General features: G+C 37.0%; 1 protein-coding gene across 2 annotated transcripts in view; it reads left to right on the plus strand.

The window, feature by feature from the left end:
* The window catches only part of NPEPPS (aminopeptidase puromycin sensitive), a gene marked incomplete at its 3' end in the record, with an annotated part of 97,504 nt that overhangs the window by 72,574 nt on the left and 5,475 nt on the right, over positions 1-19,455 (plus strand). For both annotated transcript variants that reach the window (XM_082861341.1, XM_082861342.1), the window contains 10 exons: positions 48-212; positions 1,024-1,128; positions 1,556-1,616; positions 3,479-3,588; positions 5,944-6,007; positions 8,369-8,508; positions 10,338-10,472; positions 11,726-11,945; positions 15,943-16,085; positions 17,219-17,275. In XM_082861341.1, coding sequence (XP_082717467.1) covers positions 48-212; positions 1,024-1,128; positions 1,556-1,616; positions 3,479-3,588; positions 5,944-6,007; positions 8,369-8,508; positions 10,338-10,472; positions 11,726-11,945; positions 15,943-16,085; positions 17,219-17,275 — 1,200 coding nt within the window. The remainder of the gene's footprint in view (positions 1-47; positions 213-1,023; positions 1,129-1,555; positions 1,617-3,478; positions 3,589-5,943; positions 6,008-8,368; positions 8,509-10,337; positions 10,473-11,725; positions 11,946-15,942; positions 16,086-17,218; positions 17,276-19,455) is intronic.

Genomic DNA, 19,455 nt, shown 5'->3' on the forward strand with positions numbered 1-19,455 from the left:
TGACAAGCATCTTGTTTTCTTAATATATTTCCATCTTTTGTTTTTAGGAATGGTGGACTCATCTTTGGTTAAATGAAGGCTTTGCATCATGGATTGAATATCTGTGTGTAGACCACTGCTTCCCAGAGTATGATATCTGGACTCAGTTTGTTTCTGCTGATTACACACGTGCCCAGGAGCTTGATGCCTTAGATAACAGCCATCCTATTGAAGTGAGACATAATTTTCAGTCATTGGCCTTTGCTCTCATTTTCAATAAAATATATAATTTGTTTATAGAGATACTTAGGACTCTGAAAAGAAAATTGCATGGGTGATGTCATTTACTTTTGTAGTTTATATTTCCATTCTTGAAATTCTAGCAATACTAAGTTCTAATTATGTTTCTTTTTAAACATCTATGGTCTTTGTAGAAGCAAGTGCTCTGTACCCATAAGCATTCACTAAATAGATTTTTATTGAATAGTGTGGGGGAACCATAGCTGTTGGGTAGTATGATTCAGTTGTTTCAGAGAAAATTCTGAACATACTTTTTATTGTTGTCATTGTCTGTTTTTATATAAATATTTTAATTCTTTTGACTTAGCCTGTCCTTATTTCAGCTAGTTTATCTGTATAAATTTTGCCTTTAAAGAGCTAGACTTAGAGTCTACTTGGACATATTTAACCAGGGTCCTGTGTAACTGTAAGCCATTACAATTAGTGCAAGACGTCAAATGTTTTTCATCTCTCCCTTCCTTACCCTCACTTCCCTACCCACAAAGAGATCAATAGTGACTTGCCTCCCAGCAAAGCAGTGCCAAGATTGGAACCCAGGTCCTAAGAGATGATGGGGATTGTGTTATATATTCTATTTTATTAGTATTAGTTATTAAACCCTTTTAAACAATTACACATTATGAGTCACCTAAAGGGAAAAAGTATCTTATGATTTAGAAGGGTTTTCCTAGAAAGCTTTTTATGTAATTCAGTATTACAGGCTGTCTGCTTCCTGTCATAACCTTGAATCACACTGTCTGCTAGGTCAGTGTGGGCCATCCTTCTGAAGTTGATGAGATATTTGACGCTATATCATATAGCAAAGGTGCATCTGTCATCCGAATGCTACATGACTACATTGGGGATAAGGTAAAAAAGCAATTTAAAAAATCTTCCATTCTTTTATGGTGAAGCCATAGAGTTTTGCATGAAAAAAAAAAAGTTTGATTTTATTTAGGTTAAGTTCCTAAGTAATTTTTCTAGAATTTATAAGGATAGTACTCTGGCTTGTCTTTATTTCTTTTTATGCTGATTATTTTGGTCTCTGAGATGAATGATGTTGCAGATATGTTTTGGGGGTTGGTGGAAGTCTGGTATAAAACTTAAAAGCAAAAGTAGAAGGCAAAGAGTATGCATTTTTAAACAGAAGGTAGTAGACATTAGGGGGATACATGTGTTTTAGTAAATCTAACAGTCAAGTAATTTGAGTAAATTAGTTTTTGAGTACTATATACTCAAAATATACTATAATTCTAAGTTCTGACTCTCCTGGATTTTAAAAATTGTGTTTTCTCAGGACTTTAAGAAAGGAATGAACATGTATTTAACCAAGTTTCAACAAAAGAATGCTGCCACAGGTAATCTTTAATAGCTTGAGATAGAAATGGAGAGAAAGTGTTGGCATACTATCTAGAGTGTGACATTTTATTTTTTCTAAATACTTAATTTTCCATGTGCTGGATAGGAAATAGAGTCGACGTATTTGAAGATGTGTTACATCATGGATCAACAACATGAATCAGGACCTATTATCCTTTTGGTCATCCTCCAGTAGTCTGCTTTCCACAGCTCAATGTTTTGTCACTTTAAAGAGTCTGAAAAGTTCTGTTTACTTTACCAGAGCTTGTTCTTTTTGATGATTTGTGGGTTTTGTTGCCCTTCATTGACCATTGGCCATTAAAATAGCTGCAAATTAACCATTTGTAGGAGTGAACTTGTGGAACTACAGATTTTCAATGAAGTAAATTCTTAAGATTTTATGATGGTCTATTAGATATTAGAGTCAAAAGGAAGAATAAAGGTGTAATAGTTGATTGACTGTGAAGCTGAGTTCCTTAGTGAACAAAAATAGTTTAAAATACAAGATTTGTGTAATGTCATTAGTATAGGTCTGGGGTGGGGCCTGAGAGTCTGCATTTCTAACAGACTCCCAGGTGAAGCCAGTGCTACTAGTTCATGGACCGTACTTTAGCTTACCAAAGTGTAACTGGTACAGGGTGTACCATGTAACTTTTTTTGGTTTGTTTTTGTTACTTATGAAAGACAATTGGCAGTTCAAATACATTCCCGTTAATCATCCATGATTTTTATCCTCTTGTAGCAGTTGTAGTGCTCTCTGTCTACTGTCTCCGCCCCACCCTTAATTTATGCTTTCTTAATCTCTCCCCTGGAATTCACTACTAATTTACTACTCGCCTTGTCCCACTCTCTTCAGTTTCATCTCTCACTCTGAGGCTAGCTAGGGTTATCTTTCTAAAGTGAATATCTAATTACATCACCCTACTGATTAAAAACACTTGAGATGCCACATTCCTTTCACGATAAAGTCTATACTTCTTTGTAAGCCATACAGTCTTGAACAGTTCAACCCCTGCCTACTTTTTTAGCCTCATGGCCTGTTGCTCCCACACATGCGCCTCTGTCTTCAGCTTATTGAATGTATTGCTGTACTGACATTTTCTGTCATTTCTTATACTTTCCTCTTTTTTTTTTTGGCCGTGCTGCATGGCTTATGGGATCTTAGTTCCCTGACCAGGGATCGAAGCTGGGCCCACGGCAGTGAAAGCTCAGAGGCCTAACCACTGGACGCCGGCGAATTCCTTTTTATTTTCCTCTTTGTACCTTTATTCTGTCTACCTGGAATGCTCTTTTTCCCACTGTCTAATGAACAACTCCTCTTCAAGCTGCAGACCAAAAGTTTACCTCTTGTGAAGCCTTTATTCTTTGGATTTTTCTTTCTCTGTTCTTGCCCCTGTTATAGTATGTACCACATTGTATTGTTGTTTTGCTTATTCTACCACCAGAGTTGTTTGACCATATGGGTCAAAAACAGCATCAGCATTGAGTATTTTTTAACTTCTGTTAATTGAATGGGTATAATAGTTTTAAGTTTGTGAATGATTGTTTAGTAGTGACCTTGAATATGTTTCCATTTGTTTGTTTCTGTTTCTTCTTGTTTGAACTCACCTGTTTGTCTTTTGTTTATAACGTGTAATTTTTTAATAAATTGGAACAATTAAGAACATCTTAGAATATAAGACCATAGATTTCACTTAATGGGAAGGCAAGGGGAACGTTAATTTGGCCCACTGTTCCTGAACCTGAAAGAACCACAAAATTGGTCAGTGTTGCAGTGTCAAGAGTTATATAAAATTTCTGGTTTGTTTAGGAAAATAAAAATGGAAACATTTTAGATTTTCATTGTTTGTATATCTTCTAGAGGATCTCTGGGAAAGTTTAGAAAATGCCAGTGGTAAACCTATAGCCGCTGTGATGAATACCTGGACCAAACAAATGGGATTCCCTCTCATTTATGTGGAAGCGGAACAGGTAAGCTTATAAAAGTCCTTCAATTTTTTTGATATTGTATTAAATGAAATTCAGTCAGTGTTATCAAATTTGCTTTTCTGTCCTTTAAGTATTCTAGGTAAGATTTAAGCCAGCCCTTATACTCTTTTCTCAATGATTTATTATGTCTATACCAAACAATTTACCCCCATGTCTTTAAAATTATACATGCTTATGGTAGAAAACAAAATATTGTCTGCCCTTACTGTCCCCAAGGAAAACACTGTAACCTTATTGATATAGTTCTAAAATCACCAAATGAGGTTTATTCTGAGAATGCAAGGTTGGTTTAATATTAAAAAACAGTCAATGTAGTGACTCATAGTCACTACATTAACAGAATCAAATTAGAAAAACCACATAATGACCTCACCTGTTGCATAAAAAGGATTTGGTAAAATTCAACACCTGTTTATAATATCATTCTTTAAAATTAGGGGGTTTTTTTGTTTTGTTTTGTTTTGTTTTTTGCGATACGCGGGCCTCTCACCTCTGCAGCCTCTCCCGTTGCGGAGCACAGGCTCCAGACGCGCAGGCTCAGCGGCCATGGCTCACGGGCCCAGCCGCTCTGCGGCATGTGGGATCCTCCCGGACCGGGGCATGAACCCGCATCCCCTGCATCGGCAGGCAGACTCCCAACCACTGCGCCACCAGGGAAGCCCTAAAATTAGTTTTTAATGTTGGATGGCATTGTGATTTTGATTAGAATTGCATTCATATTAGTTGAACTGTTATCTGAATTCAGACAGGTGTAGTTCAAAATGAGTTGTCCTCCAACAGTACTGAGAATTACACATCAACCTATAATGCATACCAGAAAGTTTGTCTTAACTTAGTTTAATTGTATGAAACTATGAAATCATTCTCTTAAATTTCTTTGCCATGGTTTTATAAGCTGCATAGGGAATTAATTCCATTCTTTTTTAGGGAGGAGGATTCATAGCTCTTTTTTAGGTATGTGTTTGTCCTTGTGGTTCTGCATTGTCCATGAAGCTAATATTTTACAAAGGCTCAATGTGGCAATAAAGTATATACATTGGAGAACCTCTCAGTTAGATTGGCTGCAAGCATTTGAAAAGGCAGTTTAGGGAACACAATTAATCATATTTGGTGAGAAAGGATATCTAAAACTTTAGTGAGCTGTCATTGTGACCATTCTGTTTCTTTCTAGTTTATCAGAAGAGAGGACACTAATACCCCACTTCCTCCCAATGTTATTGAGACTCAGCGAACTTTTCCATCAAGCTACTTTCAAGATCTTACTTTTTCTCTGCATTTTTTTTTGTCTCCAAGCACAGCCAAACTAATCCTCCATTTGACATTACAATAAAAAGCCTGTCTATGGCTCAGTTCTTTTATAAATAGGAGAACTCTGCAACATTGTATCTTGATTATGATCTGTATCTCACTTTATATTCCCTAAATTTAAATATGTTTGCTTTATTTCTGAATCAATTTAAAAGTCACCTAATAACTTTTTCAAGGAAATCTGTGTGATACATAATTAATCAGTGATGTAGTATCCGTATTTAAGTTCATTAGTAGTTTCTTTATGGCATCAAAGTGGCCATTGCTTCCTCACTCAAATTTTTTAGTTTTTCATTTCTGTCTCTTGCAGTTTATCCCTTTATAAAGGTCATTGACCCAATTTAGTGTTTGATTTAAGTGATCTTAAAATTGTTTTATCTTGCATTATTTAAAATGTCTAGGGCATAGTAACAAATGATAACTAAATAAAAGATTGCATATTGTTGAAGTAGTTTTTTAAAAATATGTACTTGCCTTTGTTCCTTCTGGCTTTTTAGTTTTTTGCAGTACCTCTCCCCGACTTTTTTTTGTGTTTCATTGCAAAGCTCATCCTTTGAAACAAGGTGTGTGCTGCTTTCATGTTTGTCAGTTGTTCTAAAAATGACTTTGGATTCCGAATTCAGAATTTGAATTCTGAATATTGAGTCCCCATGCTAATTTAATGTTGCCACTTTTTGGAAGTAGAAAAGGCTGAAGACATAACCTTCCTCCATAAAGGTTAACTATGTATCGTTTTTGAAAACTTTAACACTTTGAAGTTCTTATCTGGATATATATCTCTTCACATGAGCAATATTTCATAGCACCTGGCCTTTAATTTTTAGAGTATTGTTATTTTGAGGCCTTAATGTGAAATAGTGACTTTTCTACCATTCTGTGGTATCATGCTCTTTATCACCATTGCATTTTGTATATTCAGGAGCCATTTGGCTATATGGTTTCACCTCTGCTTTGTCACAGAGATGTCGTCCCCTCCAAAAAAAAAAGTGTTGTTGCTACTACAGCCTTTATTTTGTTTTGCTTCTTTAGATAGAAGATGACAGACTACTGAGGTTGTCCCAAAGGAAGTTCTGTGCCAGTGGACCATATGTTGGTAAGCAAATGGCCATGAGTGGGAGCTGATCAGTGAGTTTGGATACCATACCATAGTGTTCCAACTAATAAGAAATAATTATCCATTTAAAAATATTTTTAATAGAATTAAACAGAAACAAGGTAATGGTAATAGAATAAAAACGAAATCTAGGAAGTCAAAACAGGAGATTCATGGGGTATTTGTAGTATTGTCATATTCTTAGATTTTTGAAAGTCCATGTCTCTGTGTGTTATTGGGGGCTGTAATGAATGAAGAAGTATAGGAACACTCAAGGGATGTCTCTAACCTTAATCCCTAAAAGAAGACTTGGTATGCATTTGTGTACTAAGTCTTATGCACTCGTGTGCTAAGTACATTTGGTATATTTGTGTACCAAGTGTATACATTGTGGCTAATTTTTTTTTTTTAATTCTTGGGCGTAGTAAGTAACTAAGCAAATAAATAAAGCCCAATGATTATTTAGATTTATTATGTACCAGTCATTGTGCTAAGCACTATAACTGACCCTTATTTTATACTCTCAGCAACCCTACTAGGTAGGTCATATTATTTCTGTTTACAAATAGGGAAGCTGAGGCATAGCTAACTAAGTTAAATTGTGCAAGATAACCTATATAATAAGTCAAAGAGTAGGAATTCAAACAAAATAGTTGGATTATGTAAGTTTATAATCCTTAAGTTTATACCCTTAACTATCATTCAACTCTGCTTTTTCAAGTATTTCTACATGACATTAGACTTTTTTGTTGTTGTTTAATTATTTTCGGCTGTGTTGGGTCTTCGTTGCTGCACATGGGCTTTCTCTAGTTGTGGTAAGCGGGGGCTACTCTTTGTTGCGGTGCGTGGACTTCTCACTGCAGTGGCTTCTCGTTGCAGAGCACGGGCTCTAGGCGCGTGGTCTTCAGTAGATGTGGCACTTGGGCTCAGTAGTTGTGGCTTGCGGGCTGTAGAGTGCAGGCTCACTAGTTGTGGCGCACGGGCTTAGTTGCTCCACGGCGTGTGGGATCTTCCTGAACCAGGGCTCAAACCAGTGTCCCCTGCATTGTCAGGTGGATTCTTAACCACTGCATCACCAGGGAAGCCCGACAATAGACTCTTTTACCCAGGGAATGAAAGATGAATTGAAAAATCAAGAAGTAAACTGTTTTTCTGCACCTTTCTCACTTCTTTTAAAATAGCAGTTCCCAACAGGGGGAAGGGTATATCAGAATCACCAATGCCTTTTCATGTTCCACCCACCAAATGATGATGCACTCTACTAGGTTTAAGAGGTACAGCCTTCAACCCTTAGTCTTAGCATTGAGAGTTACTCTTAATAAATATATCTGACAAGTGAGGTGACATGTTTATTATCTAAATAAATAGTGTCACAGTTGCTGTTTTCTGCACATATCTGCAATCTGCATTGTAGGACTGACAGGTTTTGCAGGTCTTTCCAATACTCTGTGACCACTCTAGGCATTATTAAAACCTGAATTATCCCAGTGTCAGGAGGGAATTTTCATTTGTGGTTTAGCCTGATAGCATAAAGCTATATAATTTATTAAGATAGTTTCATTAATGTACTGGGCAATGACTCTCTTTTGTTTGGCATCTTAATGCAAAATCTGTTTTGCTGTATAATACCTAAGAGAGTGTATGTATTTGCCTTACAAAAGCTTTGGCTTTTAGATGTGACTCCTCAGTGTTCGAATCCAGCAGCTCCCAAGGTGTATCCTATCTGTCGCAGAAATAGAATCAGCCCTTCAGTTTCTCAGCAGTGTATATACCTGTTAAGAATTGCACCTTAGAATTTGTTGTTGTTGTACGCAAGCCTCTCACTGCTGTGGCCTCTCCTGTTGCGGAGCACAGGCTCCGGACGCAGCTCACAGGCCCAGCCGCTCCGCAGCATGTAGGGATCTTCCCGGACCGGGGCACGAACCCGTGTCCCCTGCATCGGCAGGCAGACTCTCAACCACTGCGCCACCAGGGAAGCCCTGCACCTTAGAATTTGTTTTTAAGTGCTATGTGAGAGCTTTAACCCACTCGAAATGTCTCTTACTAGCAAAATCATTATTTCTTTTGCTCTGAAAAGGGAAAACAACAATTAAATTAAAATTGTTGTATTTGTGATTCTACAAGTAAACACAGTGTTCTCTTTTTTATAGGCTATTGTGATTTCATTAGTAAATTCTCTCTTCCTTACTATTATTCAGGTTACCTGGAAGAGTTCATGTACCATTAAAAATGAGCTATTGGCTTCACAATTGGATTCAAACCCATGCATGGGACACCACTCCTCTCTCTCTACTTTACCTTCTGTTTCTCCCAGTGAGAAATTATTTTTCAAGTTTCCTCTTTGTTCTTCTCTTGCTTAAGGAGAAGACTGTCCCCAGTGGATGGTTCCTATCACAATCTCTACTAGTGAAGATTCCAGCCGTGCCAAAATGAAGATTCTCATGGACAAGCCAGAGATGAATGTAGTTTTAAAAGATGTCAAACAAGACCAGTGGGTGAAGGTGAGTCCAGAAATGACATGGCCATTTTTATCTTACCTAAATTGATTTATTTCTTTCATTTCCTTTATTCATTTTATGGCTGGCTCTAAATTCTACTGCTTCATTTTGGACTAGGACTTGAAAAGAAAAAAACATTTCTGAACTTTCTTGTGTGAAATTTAGGGCCAACTTTCAAATAGTATTGTCTAGATATTTGCCTTTATGTCAGGTAAGGGAGTGGTCAATAAGCAGTTACAAAGGGATAGGATTAAACAGGAAAAAACTAGTAGTCTATGTATAAAGTCACATTAACCAAAACATTTGTAGTCTTGCAACTTCAAACTGCCCTGTCATTGTAATGACATGTTAACTTCAGTGATGTGTTGTCATTGTGCATGTACAACTATAATCAAGTGAGATCAGACATATAATAATCAGTTTGTGTCACTGAAATGTGAAATTACTTTTAGCTGGTGTTTTAAAGCCATTTCACAACACTAAGAGTCAGTAAATATTATTTTTCATTATTCTGTACTCTGCCTTTCATAATGAAAGTGTCTGTTACAGACTTTTCTCCCAATTATAGGCTCCTAATAGGAATTATACATTGTCTCAGGCTTTTGTGCTTGCAGAACTACTTCTCCCTCTGTTTTAATTTTTTTAATATATTTTTATAATATACCCAGTGGAATACTATATTAGCATTTGAAATTACATTCTGGAACATATGTAGCAATATGAAATTTTTCTTATAAGAAAAAACACTATGATTGTTATTAGGTAAATAAAGGTGTTATTCCTATAGTAAAAGATAAAGGGAATCAATAAAATAATTACTGTATTAGAAATGTGAAGTGACTTAAATATATATAAATAGTAAAATATTTATATCTTTTTTAAAAAATTAATTTATTTTATTTTTGGCTGTGTTGGGTCTTCGTTGCTGTGCGTGGGCTTTCTTTAGTTGCAGCGAGTGAGGGCTACTCTTCGTTGCAGTGTGTGGGCTTCTTATTGCGGTGGCTTCCCTTGTTGCAGAGCAGGGGCTCTAGGCGCACGGGCTTTAGTAGTTGTGGCACGCGGGCTCCGTAGCTGTGGCTCACAGGCTCCAGAGCTGTGGCGCACAGGCTTAGTTGCTCTGAGGCATGTGGGATCTTCCCGGACCAGGGCTCGAACCCATGTCCCCTGCATTGGCAGGCGGATTCTTAACCACTGCACCACCAGGGAAGCCCAAAATATTTATATCTTATACTGTCATTTTATCATTAAAATACTTTGCATATAAATATTATCAAAAATATTTTTGACTGTTGGTAAATAGCCTATAGAAAATAATGATAGTCAATGATTACCTCACTCCAAAAATCATATGAAATTGCCTTTTAACTCCATGTAATTCTTTAAAATCTAGGACCTGACAGTTGTTATTCTATTGAGGCTCTAGGCTCATTAGATCAGTATTTGTAAAGGTTTAGTCTTCCTCAGAGATTTTATTGTCCAAGTATTTTTATTTTGTAGTAAATGTTTTCTGTAAACTGAAAACCATTCACTGAAATTAGAAATAGAAACTTAGCCGCATTATAGCCTCCTTTTCAGCCATGTTCTTTTCACTGTCGCTCACTTTGCCTCCCACTATGCCAAGTTTCTGTTTTCTTTTGCCTCTGTATTCATCTTTGACAACTGATTACTATCTTTATATGTTGTTTCATTTTAATAATTTGTCTGTTAGCATAAATGATCTTTGTTGTTTTTCATCCAGATATACTAAAACTAGAACTTCTTTCATACCTACAAAAAATTGATTTAAAAAATAAATGCAGCTCCTTAATAATACCTGTTGTATATCTTTTCAGTTAAACCTGGGAACAGTTGGGTTTTATCGGACCCAATACAGCTCAGCCATGCTGGAAAGTTTATTACCAGGCATTCGTGACCTTTCTCTGCCCCCTGTGGATCGACTTGGATTACAGAATGACCTCTTCTCCTTGGTGAGCCTCCAGTAGTATGATGGATTTTGCTGATTAAAGGATTTTGTTTTTCCTGGAGTGCCTGACTGCAACATAACTAGAAGAATATAGTTCTTCCTGAAGGTTGAATGCCTTTAGTACCAAAGCATATGACTAATTATTAATTAACATGACAAGATTGAACCTATATAATTTACCACAAACAAATCTCATTTTATTACTCCTAAGCCAGCTTTTTGCAACTATACTTAAACTATCCTTTGTAAGGCAAAAATTCTTTTCAACACACATAGATACGAACCTTGAAGAAATTTCTCTACTTATGTAGTTTTTAAAAATAATTCAGAGTGATTTATATTTTTCTAAAATAGTGGTTATACTTTGCAGGGAAAGTCTAGTAGAATTTTTTAACATTCCCTTACTATTCAAATTATAATATCCCATTAGCTTTAGAATTATATTTATATTTAGCTTTGTTCCAGAAAAAATTTTAAGGAGCAATTAGTAGTATTATCTTTATGACCCCAAAACATAGGTTAGATAATTTCTAGATGTCTCTGTGATAAAATTGTCAGATTCCTCCTAGTGTTCCTTTAATTGGACTTGAAATTTTCATTCCCCTCTGCAGTAACTGGTTTTGGATTCCTCCTTTGTATAAACACAGATTAGCATTGATGCACAAAACCTCACATCTGCTGATTTCATTGCTGAGAGAGACCTGTCCCAGGAGAGTGGTGTGTTTGTGCAGTTGGCTGCTGTAACAGAAGTTCTTTTTCCTAACTCTGTTAGTCAGTTCTGAAAGGACTGAATTTGTAGTGCCTTCCAGTTTGCCTTCTTTTAGAAATGAGTAAAGGACAGGCTGACGTTGACATAGTTTGCAGGTCTAGTTTTGAAAGCGCCTCTGTCAAAAACCAAAGCCCCAACTGTTTTTGCAACTTTTCTGAAAGTATGAAAATTTTCAAAATAAAAAACAATGCCAAGACCCCGGAAACTGAATAGAAATAGGACGTTAACTGTTTTCTTTCTTTTTCTAAATTGGTGGAATTCTAGCAATTTTTTAAAGTGGCTCTTCTATAAATAGCAAAAAAGTAAGGAATGGTGTCATAATACAGTTTTTATTTTATAAAATTCTGTAGTAGTCTGAGCTTATATAGTCTAGTCTCTTCCTTAAGGGATGGCTAACCAGCAGAAGATAATGCCAAAAATACATGCTTGTGTTTTTTGTTTTGCTTTTGTTTGAAGACTAGATTAATTTATGTTTTTTCCTATCCCAGGCTCGAGCTGGAATCATTAGCACTGTAGAGGTTCTAAAAGTCATGGAGGCTTTTGTGAATGAGCCCAATTATACTGTATGGAGCGACCTGAGCTGTAACCTGGGGATTCTCTCAACTCTCTTGTCCCACACAGACTTCTATGAGGAAATCCAGGAGTTTGTGAAAGATGTCTTTTCACCTATAGGGGAGAGACTGGGCTGGGACCCCAAGCCTGGAGAAGGTAATGGATGTACTGAATGGGGAAAGAATTGATCAGAAATTGGTCCTTTTTTTACTCAGCTGTGGTTAACAATAACAATAGCATCATCTTTGTGTCTGCTGGATGTTACTGTGTATTCAGCTAACTAGTAAGACTTAGGACTTTTAAGCCTCCTGGTGAAGTTACATAAAAACAGTGGTGGCTATGTGTATTTGTTGCTAAATATGATATATGCACAGAGCAAATGGTGGAAATAGAAGTCTTTCACAAAGTTCCAAAGGCCCATTTTTAGTAAAGAAAAGCTAAAGGGCATTCTGGATTATTTTATTTATTATTTTACCATAAATACCAGGCACCTTATGTACAGCTTGAAAAGGTGTTGAGAGACACAGGGGCCAGTTTTCTGAATTAAAGGAGTTATTTGCTTTCTACATGTATCCTGTCCTCTTTATTTCTGTAATCCTGTATTTACTCTTTTGCTGTCATTTAAATGTTGGGAATAGTGATTACAGGGCTTTAAATATAATTATTTTCTACTCTATGCTAATAACTGAAGGTGGTATTTCCTCCTGCCCTTCTTATTCTGGCAGTCTTTTACAATAAGAACAATAGTAACAATTATCTAGAGCTCTATGTCTTTCTTTTATTGATTCAACAATATTTATGTACCCAGTAAATGCCAGGTACCGTACTAGGAGATGGTGGTATAACAGTGAACAAAAAATCACCCTGTGTGGCTTACATTCTAGTGGAAGACACAGCAAACAGTTCAATAGATAATATTTTAGGTGGCAGCAAGTATCGTGAAGAAAAATAAAGTTAGGTAAGGTAGATCAGGAGTAAAAGGAGTAGTAAGCCACTGTTTTATGGAGAGTGGACAGGAAAATGCAGGAAAACTAGTGAGGTGATATTTGAGCATAAGCAGAGACCTGTAGGAGAGACCTGTGAGGATATCTAGTGGGAAAATGGTCCAAACAGGAAACAGCAAGTACAAAAGACCTGAGGCAGAGGCATGCTTAGATGTTCAAGGAATAACAAGGAGGCTGGTAAAGTCAGGACAGAGAAACTGAGGGAGAGAGGAGGGTGGAAGTATATCAGCTCCTATAGAACCCGTGGGACTTTCACATTTAGTGGTATGAGCAACTCATTTGAGAGTTTAAAGCAGAGGAACATGACTTATTTACTCAGCTGTGTGAAGAACAGACTGTAGCAGGGGAGGCAAAAGAGGAAGCAGGGAGACAAGTTAGAAAGCTATTTCGGTAATCCAGTTAGGTGTTGGTTGCAGGTAGCACTTGTAGGTAGTAAATTCTGGGTATGTTTTGAAGGTAGAACTGAAAATACTTGGTGGTGGCCTGTGTGGTGGAGAGAAAGAGGGGAGTCATCAAATTTTGGCCTGAAGAACTGAAAGAGTGAAGTTACCATATACAGGGACGGGGAAGACTGCTGTAGAAGCAGATTTGGGTACAAAAGGGAATCAGCAGTTTGGTTTTGGACATCTTAAATTTGAGGTCCTTTTAGACATCCAAGTGGGGAGTCCCATGCCTAGAGGTCCAGGCTGAATAGATACATTTAACGCATAGATGGTATTTACAGCCATAAGATTGGATGAGGGCATGGTCAGTCCAAGATTTAGAGATTGGGTAGAAGAGGAGGAATCAGCAAGGGAGATTGACTGGACAATAAGGTAGGAGAGACAGGAGGGAGAGGAGTGTCCCAGAAGCCTTAAAGAAGCAGTAGAGAGGGAGAAGTGATCGTCTGTGACAAATGCTGCTCTAAGTCGGGCAGAATGATGAAGAACTGATGATTGCATTGGCCAAGTTCTGTGGCGTGGTGATGAACAACACCAGAAAGGGAAGAGAGGAAAAGGAGACAGCACTTTTAGACAACTTTTTAAAGGAGTTTTGCTAAAAAGAGGATCAGATAAAAGGGGATAATCTGGAGAGAGATGTGAGGTCAAGGGGGCTTTTTTTTTTTTAAAGTGGGAGACTTTATGTTTTTGTGCTGATGAAAATGATGCAGTAATAGAAAAATTCATGATGTGAAAGAGAGGTAATTGCTGGAGTGATGGCTGAATAATCGAGAGGAGTCAGGATCCACTGCACAAGTGGAGGAGTTGGCTTTAGGTAGGAATACAGCAGATCCATAAGAACAAGACAGGAAGTATATGGACACAGATGCAGGTAAATTGGTGGATGTTGCACTTTCTTTCATGATGATAATATGTGAAACTTTGGGGGCTAAAAAATACCTTTTTGAAATAGGGAGAATGTCATTAGTTTCCCAGCTTTACAGATGGAAGAATCAAACATAGCAAAATAATAAAAATATTGCCTGTATCAACACAGCAAATCAGCACCAGAATTATAAATTGGTTCTTATAAGAACCTTCACTAGCATCGTGTTATCTATTGATTTCTTATGGTTTTCTTAAATGTATTTTTCATGGAGTTACTATTTAAATATGGCAAATTGTGCATGTTCAATTCAGTGACTTGACAAATGCATACAACATCTCCATCACCACAGGAGGTTGCCCTCAGGCCACTTCCCAGTCCCTGCCACTCTACCCACCCCACCAACCCTCACATCCCTTGCAGGCAAACACTATTCTGACTTCTTTCACCCTAGATTAATATGGTCTCTTCTAGAACTTTATATAAATGGAATCATATTATATAGTCTATTCTTTTATCTGGTTTGTCTCACTCAGTATAATGTTCTAGAGATACATCCTTTTTATCGCTGAGTGCTATTTCATTGTATGAATATACCACAATTTATTTGTCCATTGTGCTGTTGCAGTCCATCAGTTTGTATGCTAGGTTAACTATTTTTTTTTTGAGGTATAATCAATATACCACAAAATGCACTCTTTTAAATATACAATTCAGTCTTTTTTCACAGTGTTGTACAACCACCAGCACTATCTAATTCCAGAACAATTTCTTTACCCTCAAAAGAAACTCCATACCCATTGGCAGTCACTCTGTATTCCCTGGCAACTCAGTCCCAGGCAGCCACTAATCTGCTGTCTCATGGATTTGTCTGTTCTGGCATTTCATATAAATGGAATCATACCCTGTGTGGCCTTTTATATTTGGCTTCTTTCATTTAGTATGTTTTCAAGGTTCATCCATGTTGCAGCATGTATCAGTACTTCATTTCCTTTTATAGTCAAATAATATTCCATTGTATTATATGGATATACCACATTTTCTTTGTTCATTTATCAGTTTATGTATGTTTGGATTGTTTCTACTTTTTGACTTAGGAATACTGTTATGAACATATGTATACAAGTTTTTGTATAGACAAATACTTTCATTTCTCTTGGGTATATACTGAAGAGTGGAATTGCTGGGTCATACGGTAACTCTGTGTTTAACCTTTTGAGGAATTGCTGGACTGTTTTTCAAAGTGGCCACACCATTTTACATTCCTACCAGCAATGTATGAGGTTTCTAATTTCTCCCCATCCTTGCCAACACTTGTTATTGTCTCTTTTATTCTAGCCATCCTAATTGGTGTGAAGTGGTATCTTGTGGTTTTGATTTGCATTTCCCTAATGGCCAGTGATAGCTTATTGGCCATCTGCATATCTTTGGAGTAATCTATCAGATTCTGATTTAAAAAATCTAAGATTTCAATGTACTCAGCATACTAGTTCTATATGTGACCTTTCTCTAAATCTTGGGTCAAAATTGCATAATCTAAGTCTGTTCCTTTCACACATAATTCTTATTAGTGTAATTACCTAGATGGAGTGAACATTTAGTAAATCAAGTTGGCATTGTAACTATAGACAGAGGCACCATATTTGCTTGTCTAGTGTGTTAAGCACTTCATTTCATTCTTATTTGATAAATTTAAATCAAGTGTTCTCTAGAGTACTAAGGTAATTGATTTTGTTTGTTCAAGACTGTAGACACGGTATAACACAATTATAAGATATCCAGGTGGCGTATTTGTAAAAATAAGCTTTTTAAGTAGTTCTATATCTCTTTTACTTCTCAATCAGGTCATCTCGATGCACTCCTGAGGGGCTTGGTTCTGGGAAAACTAGGGAAGGCAGGACATAAGGCAACGTTAGAAGAAGCCCGTCGTCGGTTTAAGGACCATGTGGAAGGGAAACAGATTCTCTCCGCTGATTTGAGGAGTCCGGTAGGTTTTCATAATAAAGTACCTTGATTTCTAGGTGACTTCATCATTCTGTGTAGTGTGGAATGTATTTAATAGTAACCAAAAATGACCTAAGTATTGACTCACAAATCATGTCTGATTCTTTTATTTTTTTCCTTTATTTATTTATTTTTCTTATTTTTTTTTACTTTTTGGCTGTGTTGAGTCTTACTTGCGGCATACAGGATCTTCACTGAGGCACACAGTCTCTTCATTGCAACACTCAGGCTTCTCTCTAGTTGTGGCATGCGGGTTTTCTCTCTCTAGTTGTGGCACAGGGGCTCCAGAACACATGGGCTCTGTAGTTTGCAGCAGACTGGCTCCTTCGTTGACGCACGCGAGCTCAGTAGTTGTGGCACACAGGCATCTAACCTGCGTCTCCTGCATTGCAAGGTGGATTCTTCACCACTGGACCACCAGGGAAGTCCCCTGATTCTTTTATTGTTTTAAGATATTTTATTACAATTTTTTTTTTTTTTTTTGGCTTTACATGGGCTTTCTCTAGCTGCGGCGAGCTGGGATTACTCTTTGTTATGGTGCGCGGGCTTCTCATTGTGGTGGCTTCTCTTGTTGCGGAGCATGGGCTCTAGGCGCACAGGCTTAGTAGTTGTGGTGCATGGGCTCAGTAGTTGTGACTCGTGGGCTCTAGAGCATAGGCTCAGTAGTTGTGGTGCACAGGCTTAGTTGCTCCGCAGCATGTGGGATCTTCCCAGACCAGGGATCGAACCTGTGTCCCCTCCGTTGGCAGGCAGATTCTTAACCACTGTGACCAGGGAAGTCCCTACTGATTCTTTCAATATACACCACTTATGAGGTCTGTAGGCAGCTTCTCATTGATGTGAAGCTTCTCAGTCTGCACTAGGGTACTGAAAGGTGATTGACTGTCCGTGCACATTCTCCTGAAAGACTGGTGTGTTCTGCTGTTACTTACTACCTGCCATCTACCTTTCTGGTTGTTCATGTGGGCTCTTAGATCCTTGCCACAATTTGTATTAATATGTAATATCCACACAATTTTTTTTGACTTGCTTTCTGTCTTTTCTTAACGTTAGAATATTTGGAACAAGATACATTTAATCAGATGCCTTCTTTTTTGTTCCTGTATTCTCTTGTAGGTCTATCTGACTGTTTTGAAGCATGGTGATGGCACTACCTTAGACATTATGCTGAAGGTGAGTAAATTTAGAAAGGGCTCCCATTTTCTGCTTTTTAAGTTGAATTGACATAGAGTATGAGCTTGAGCGGTTAAAAAAAAGTCCTGGCAAAAGAAATACATGCTGATATGCATACTGTAGACATGCAAATATTAGGAAACTGTGAGAGAAATATATAATATCTGTTTATCTGTACTACCAATACAAGTGCCAAAAGTCATCTAATTTTTTCACTTTTTTTTTACTCACGAATTTATGCATCTTAAATCTTAATACCGAAATGTTAATTTTGATTAAAAAGTCAAGTTCTTAAAACTTTTCCCATCAATGCAAATTTACTTGGGGTTCTGCCCATTTTATACAAAAGGTTTGTTTCTGTGCTTAGAAAAGGGATAGATGATTAGGTGTCTCAAGGGTTTGGTCTATGCCAGTGCCTCTTATGAATGGACAGGAAATTAATTCACTTGCTTTCACAGCCTCTGTAGTTTCCCAGGGTGGTTGGCATATAATTAAACTCCGACTTAGAAAAATATAGGTAAAACTTTCCATGTCCTTATAATGGCAGTGATCTGTTTGAAAGTCCTAATGCTGTGGAACAAGTGCTATCTCCAGTCCTTGTCCATGCAGTTATTAGTCTAAGAAATAACTTGACAATCTGGTTGCATTAGAGGTGGAGAGAGCTGATTCTACTTATTACCATTAAATAAAATGTGCAAAATGTGCCTAAATACCCAAATCATCTATCAGACCCATTCATTAAATGATCTGCACTTAGGGAGACAAACAGGATAGGAATGGGATGTGCTTTAATACTTCTACCCTTAATCAGAATACTTTTCTTATCCCAAGTGGATCAGAATTGCAAATCTAATTTCTAGTATTTTAGTTCTAAACAAATCCTATTTAAATGATTAGAATGTTTTAAAAAATATATATTATAAACTTTATTTAAGAAACAACATCTCAAACTGTATTGCTAACTACCTATCTTGTATAAGGATTTCCTTTCTAATAACATAAAAAAATATACTTCGGGTTTACCTTTCAACTAAATGACATTAAGGTCCCTTCTCATTCTGAATATTCTGTGAACCTATGCACTATAAATCATGTATTTCTTTGCATATGAAATGAAGTACTTGGTATTTTTTGTCTATTCCATAAAGGTGTGGGAAAAATAGGGGTTCCGAAATTTTCATGAGAGGTACTGAGACATTTTCATGTCATGGCATATTTTTAACAATTTATACTAGTATGTTTATTTAATAAATGTTTGCATCTAACACAAGGGAGCTCACAGTGATTCAGCTTTACTATGGAAAGAGCTCTAATGAAGGCACAGTCAGGGTTCTTCAAGAAACCAGTCAGGGGAGGTTGCAGAGGGATGGATTGGGAGTTTGTGATTAGCAAATGCAAACTATTATTATGTATGTATAACTGAATCACTTGCTGTACATCAGAAACTAGCACAACAATGTAAATCAACTATACTTCAATAAAATAAATTAAAAAAAAAGAAAGAAACCAGTTGATGAGAGATGAGGAAGACAGTTTTCTGTTGGTAATTTAGGAATAATGAAGCAGGATAAATAACTTTAATTCAAAGTGTATTTGAAATGTGGTGTTATGATGCCATCTAGTGGACTCCTGTAACAGGTTCTCCAGGGGGTGGGGTGGGGAATGCTTCCTAAAAGCCAGAGTTCAGACCTTGAGTATTAGAGCTGAAAAGGACCTTAGAAATCATCTGTCCACCCCACTCATTTTACAGATGGGGAAACTGAGACCCGGAGAGGTTAAGGACTTAGTCAAGATCACACAGCTAGTTAGAGGCAAAACTGGGACTAGAACCCAGGTCTTCTGACCTCCTATCTATTTTACTACACTGCTGCTCAAAAGAGTCCAAAGGAAAGGAAGAGGAAACTGGGAGCTGTGATGGGGTCTCCAGACACTGGTCAGTGTTAAATCTTCAGAGGGGAAAAAAGGTCAAGAGAGTCTATAAATTAAGTTGTCCTAGAGAAGTATCTCATATACATTTGTAGTTCTAATTTTAAAAAATATATAATAATATTTTGTTTCTAATTACGAAAAAAGATTTTGGTGTACTCACTATGGAAGATTTAGAGACTAGAAAAGTATAAAGAAGAAAACAGAACTTACCTGTAATTTTTAAAACGTGACAAATATAGCATGTATAATAT

The sequence above is a fragment of the Leucopleurus acutus genome, assembly GCF_964270905.1.
Source record: "Leucopleurus acutus genome assembly, chromosome: 19".
In the NCBI taxonomy this organism is placed as follows: domain Eukaryota; kingdom Metazoa; phylum Chordata; class Mammalia; order Artiodactyla; family Delphinidae; genus Leucopleurus; species Leucopleurus acutus.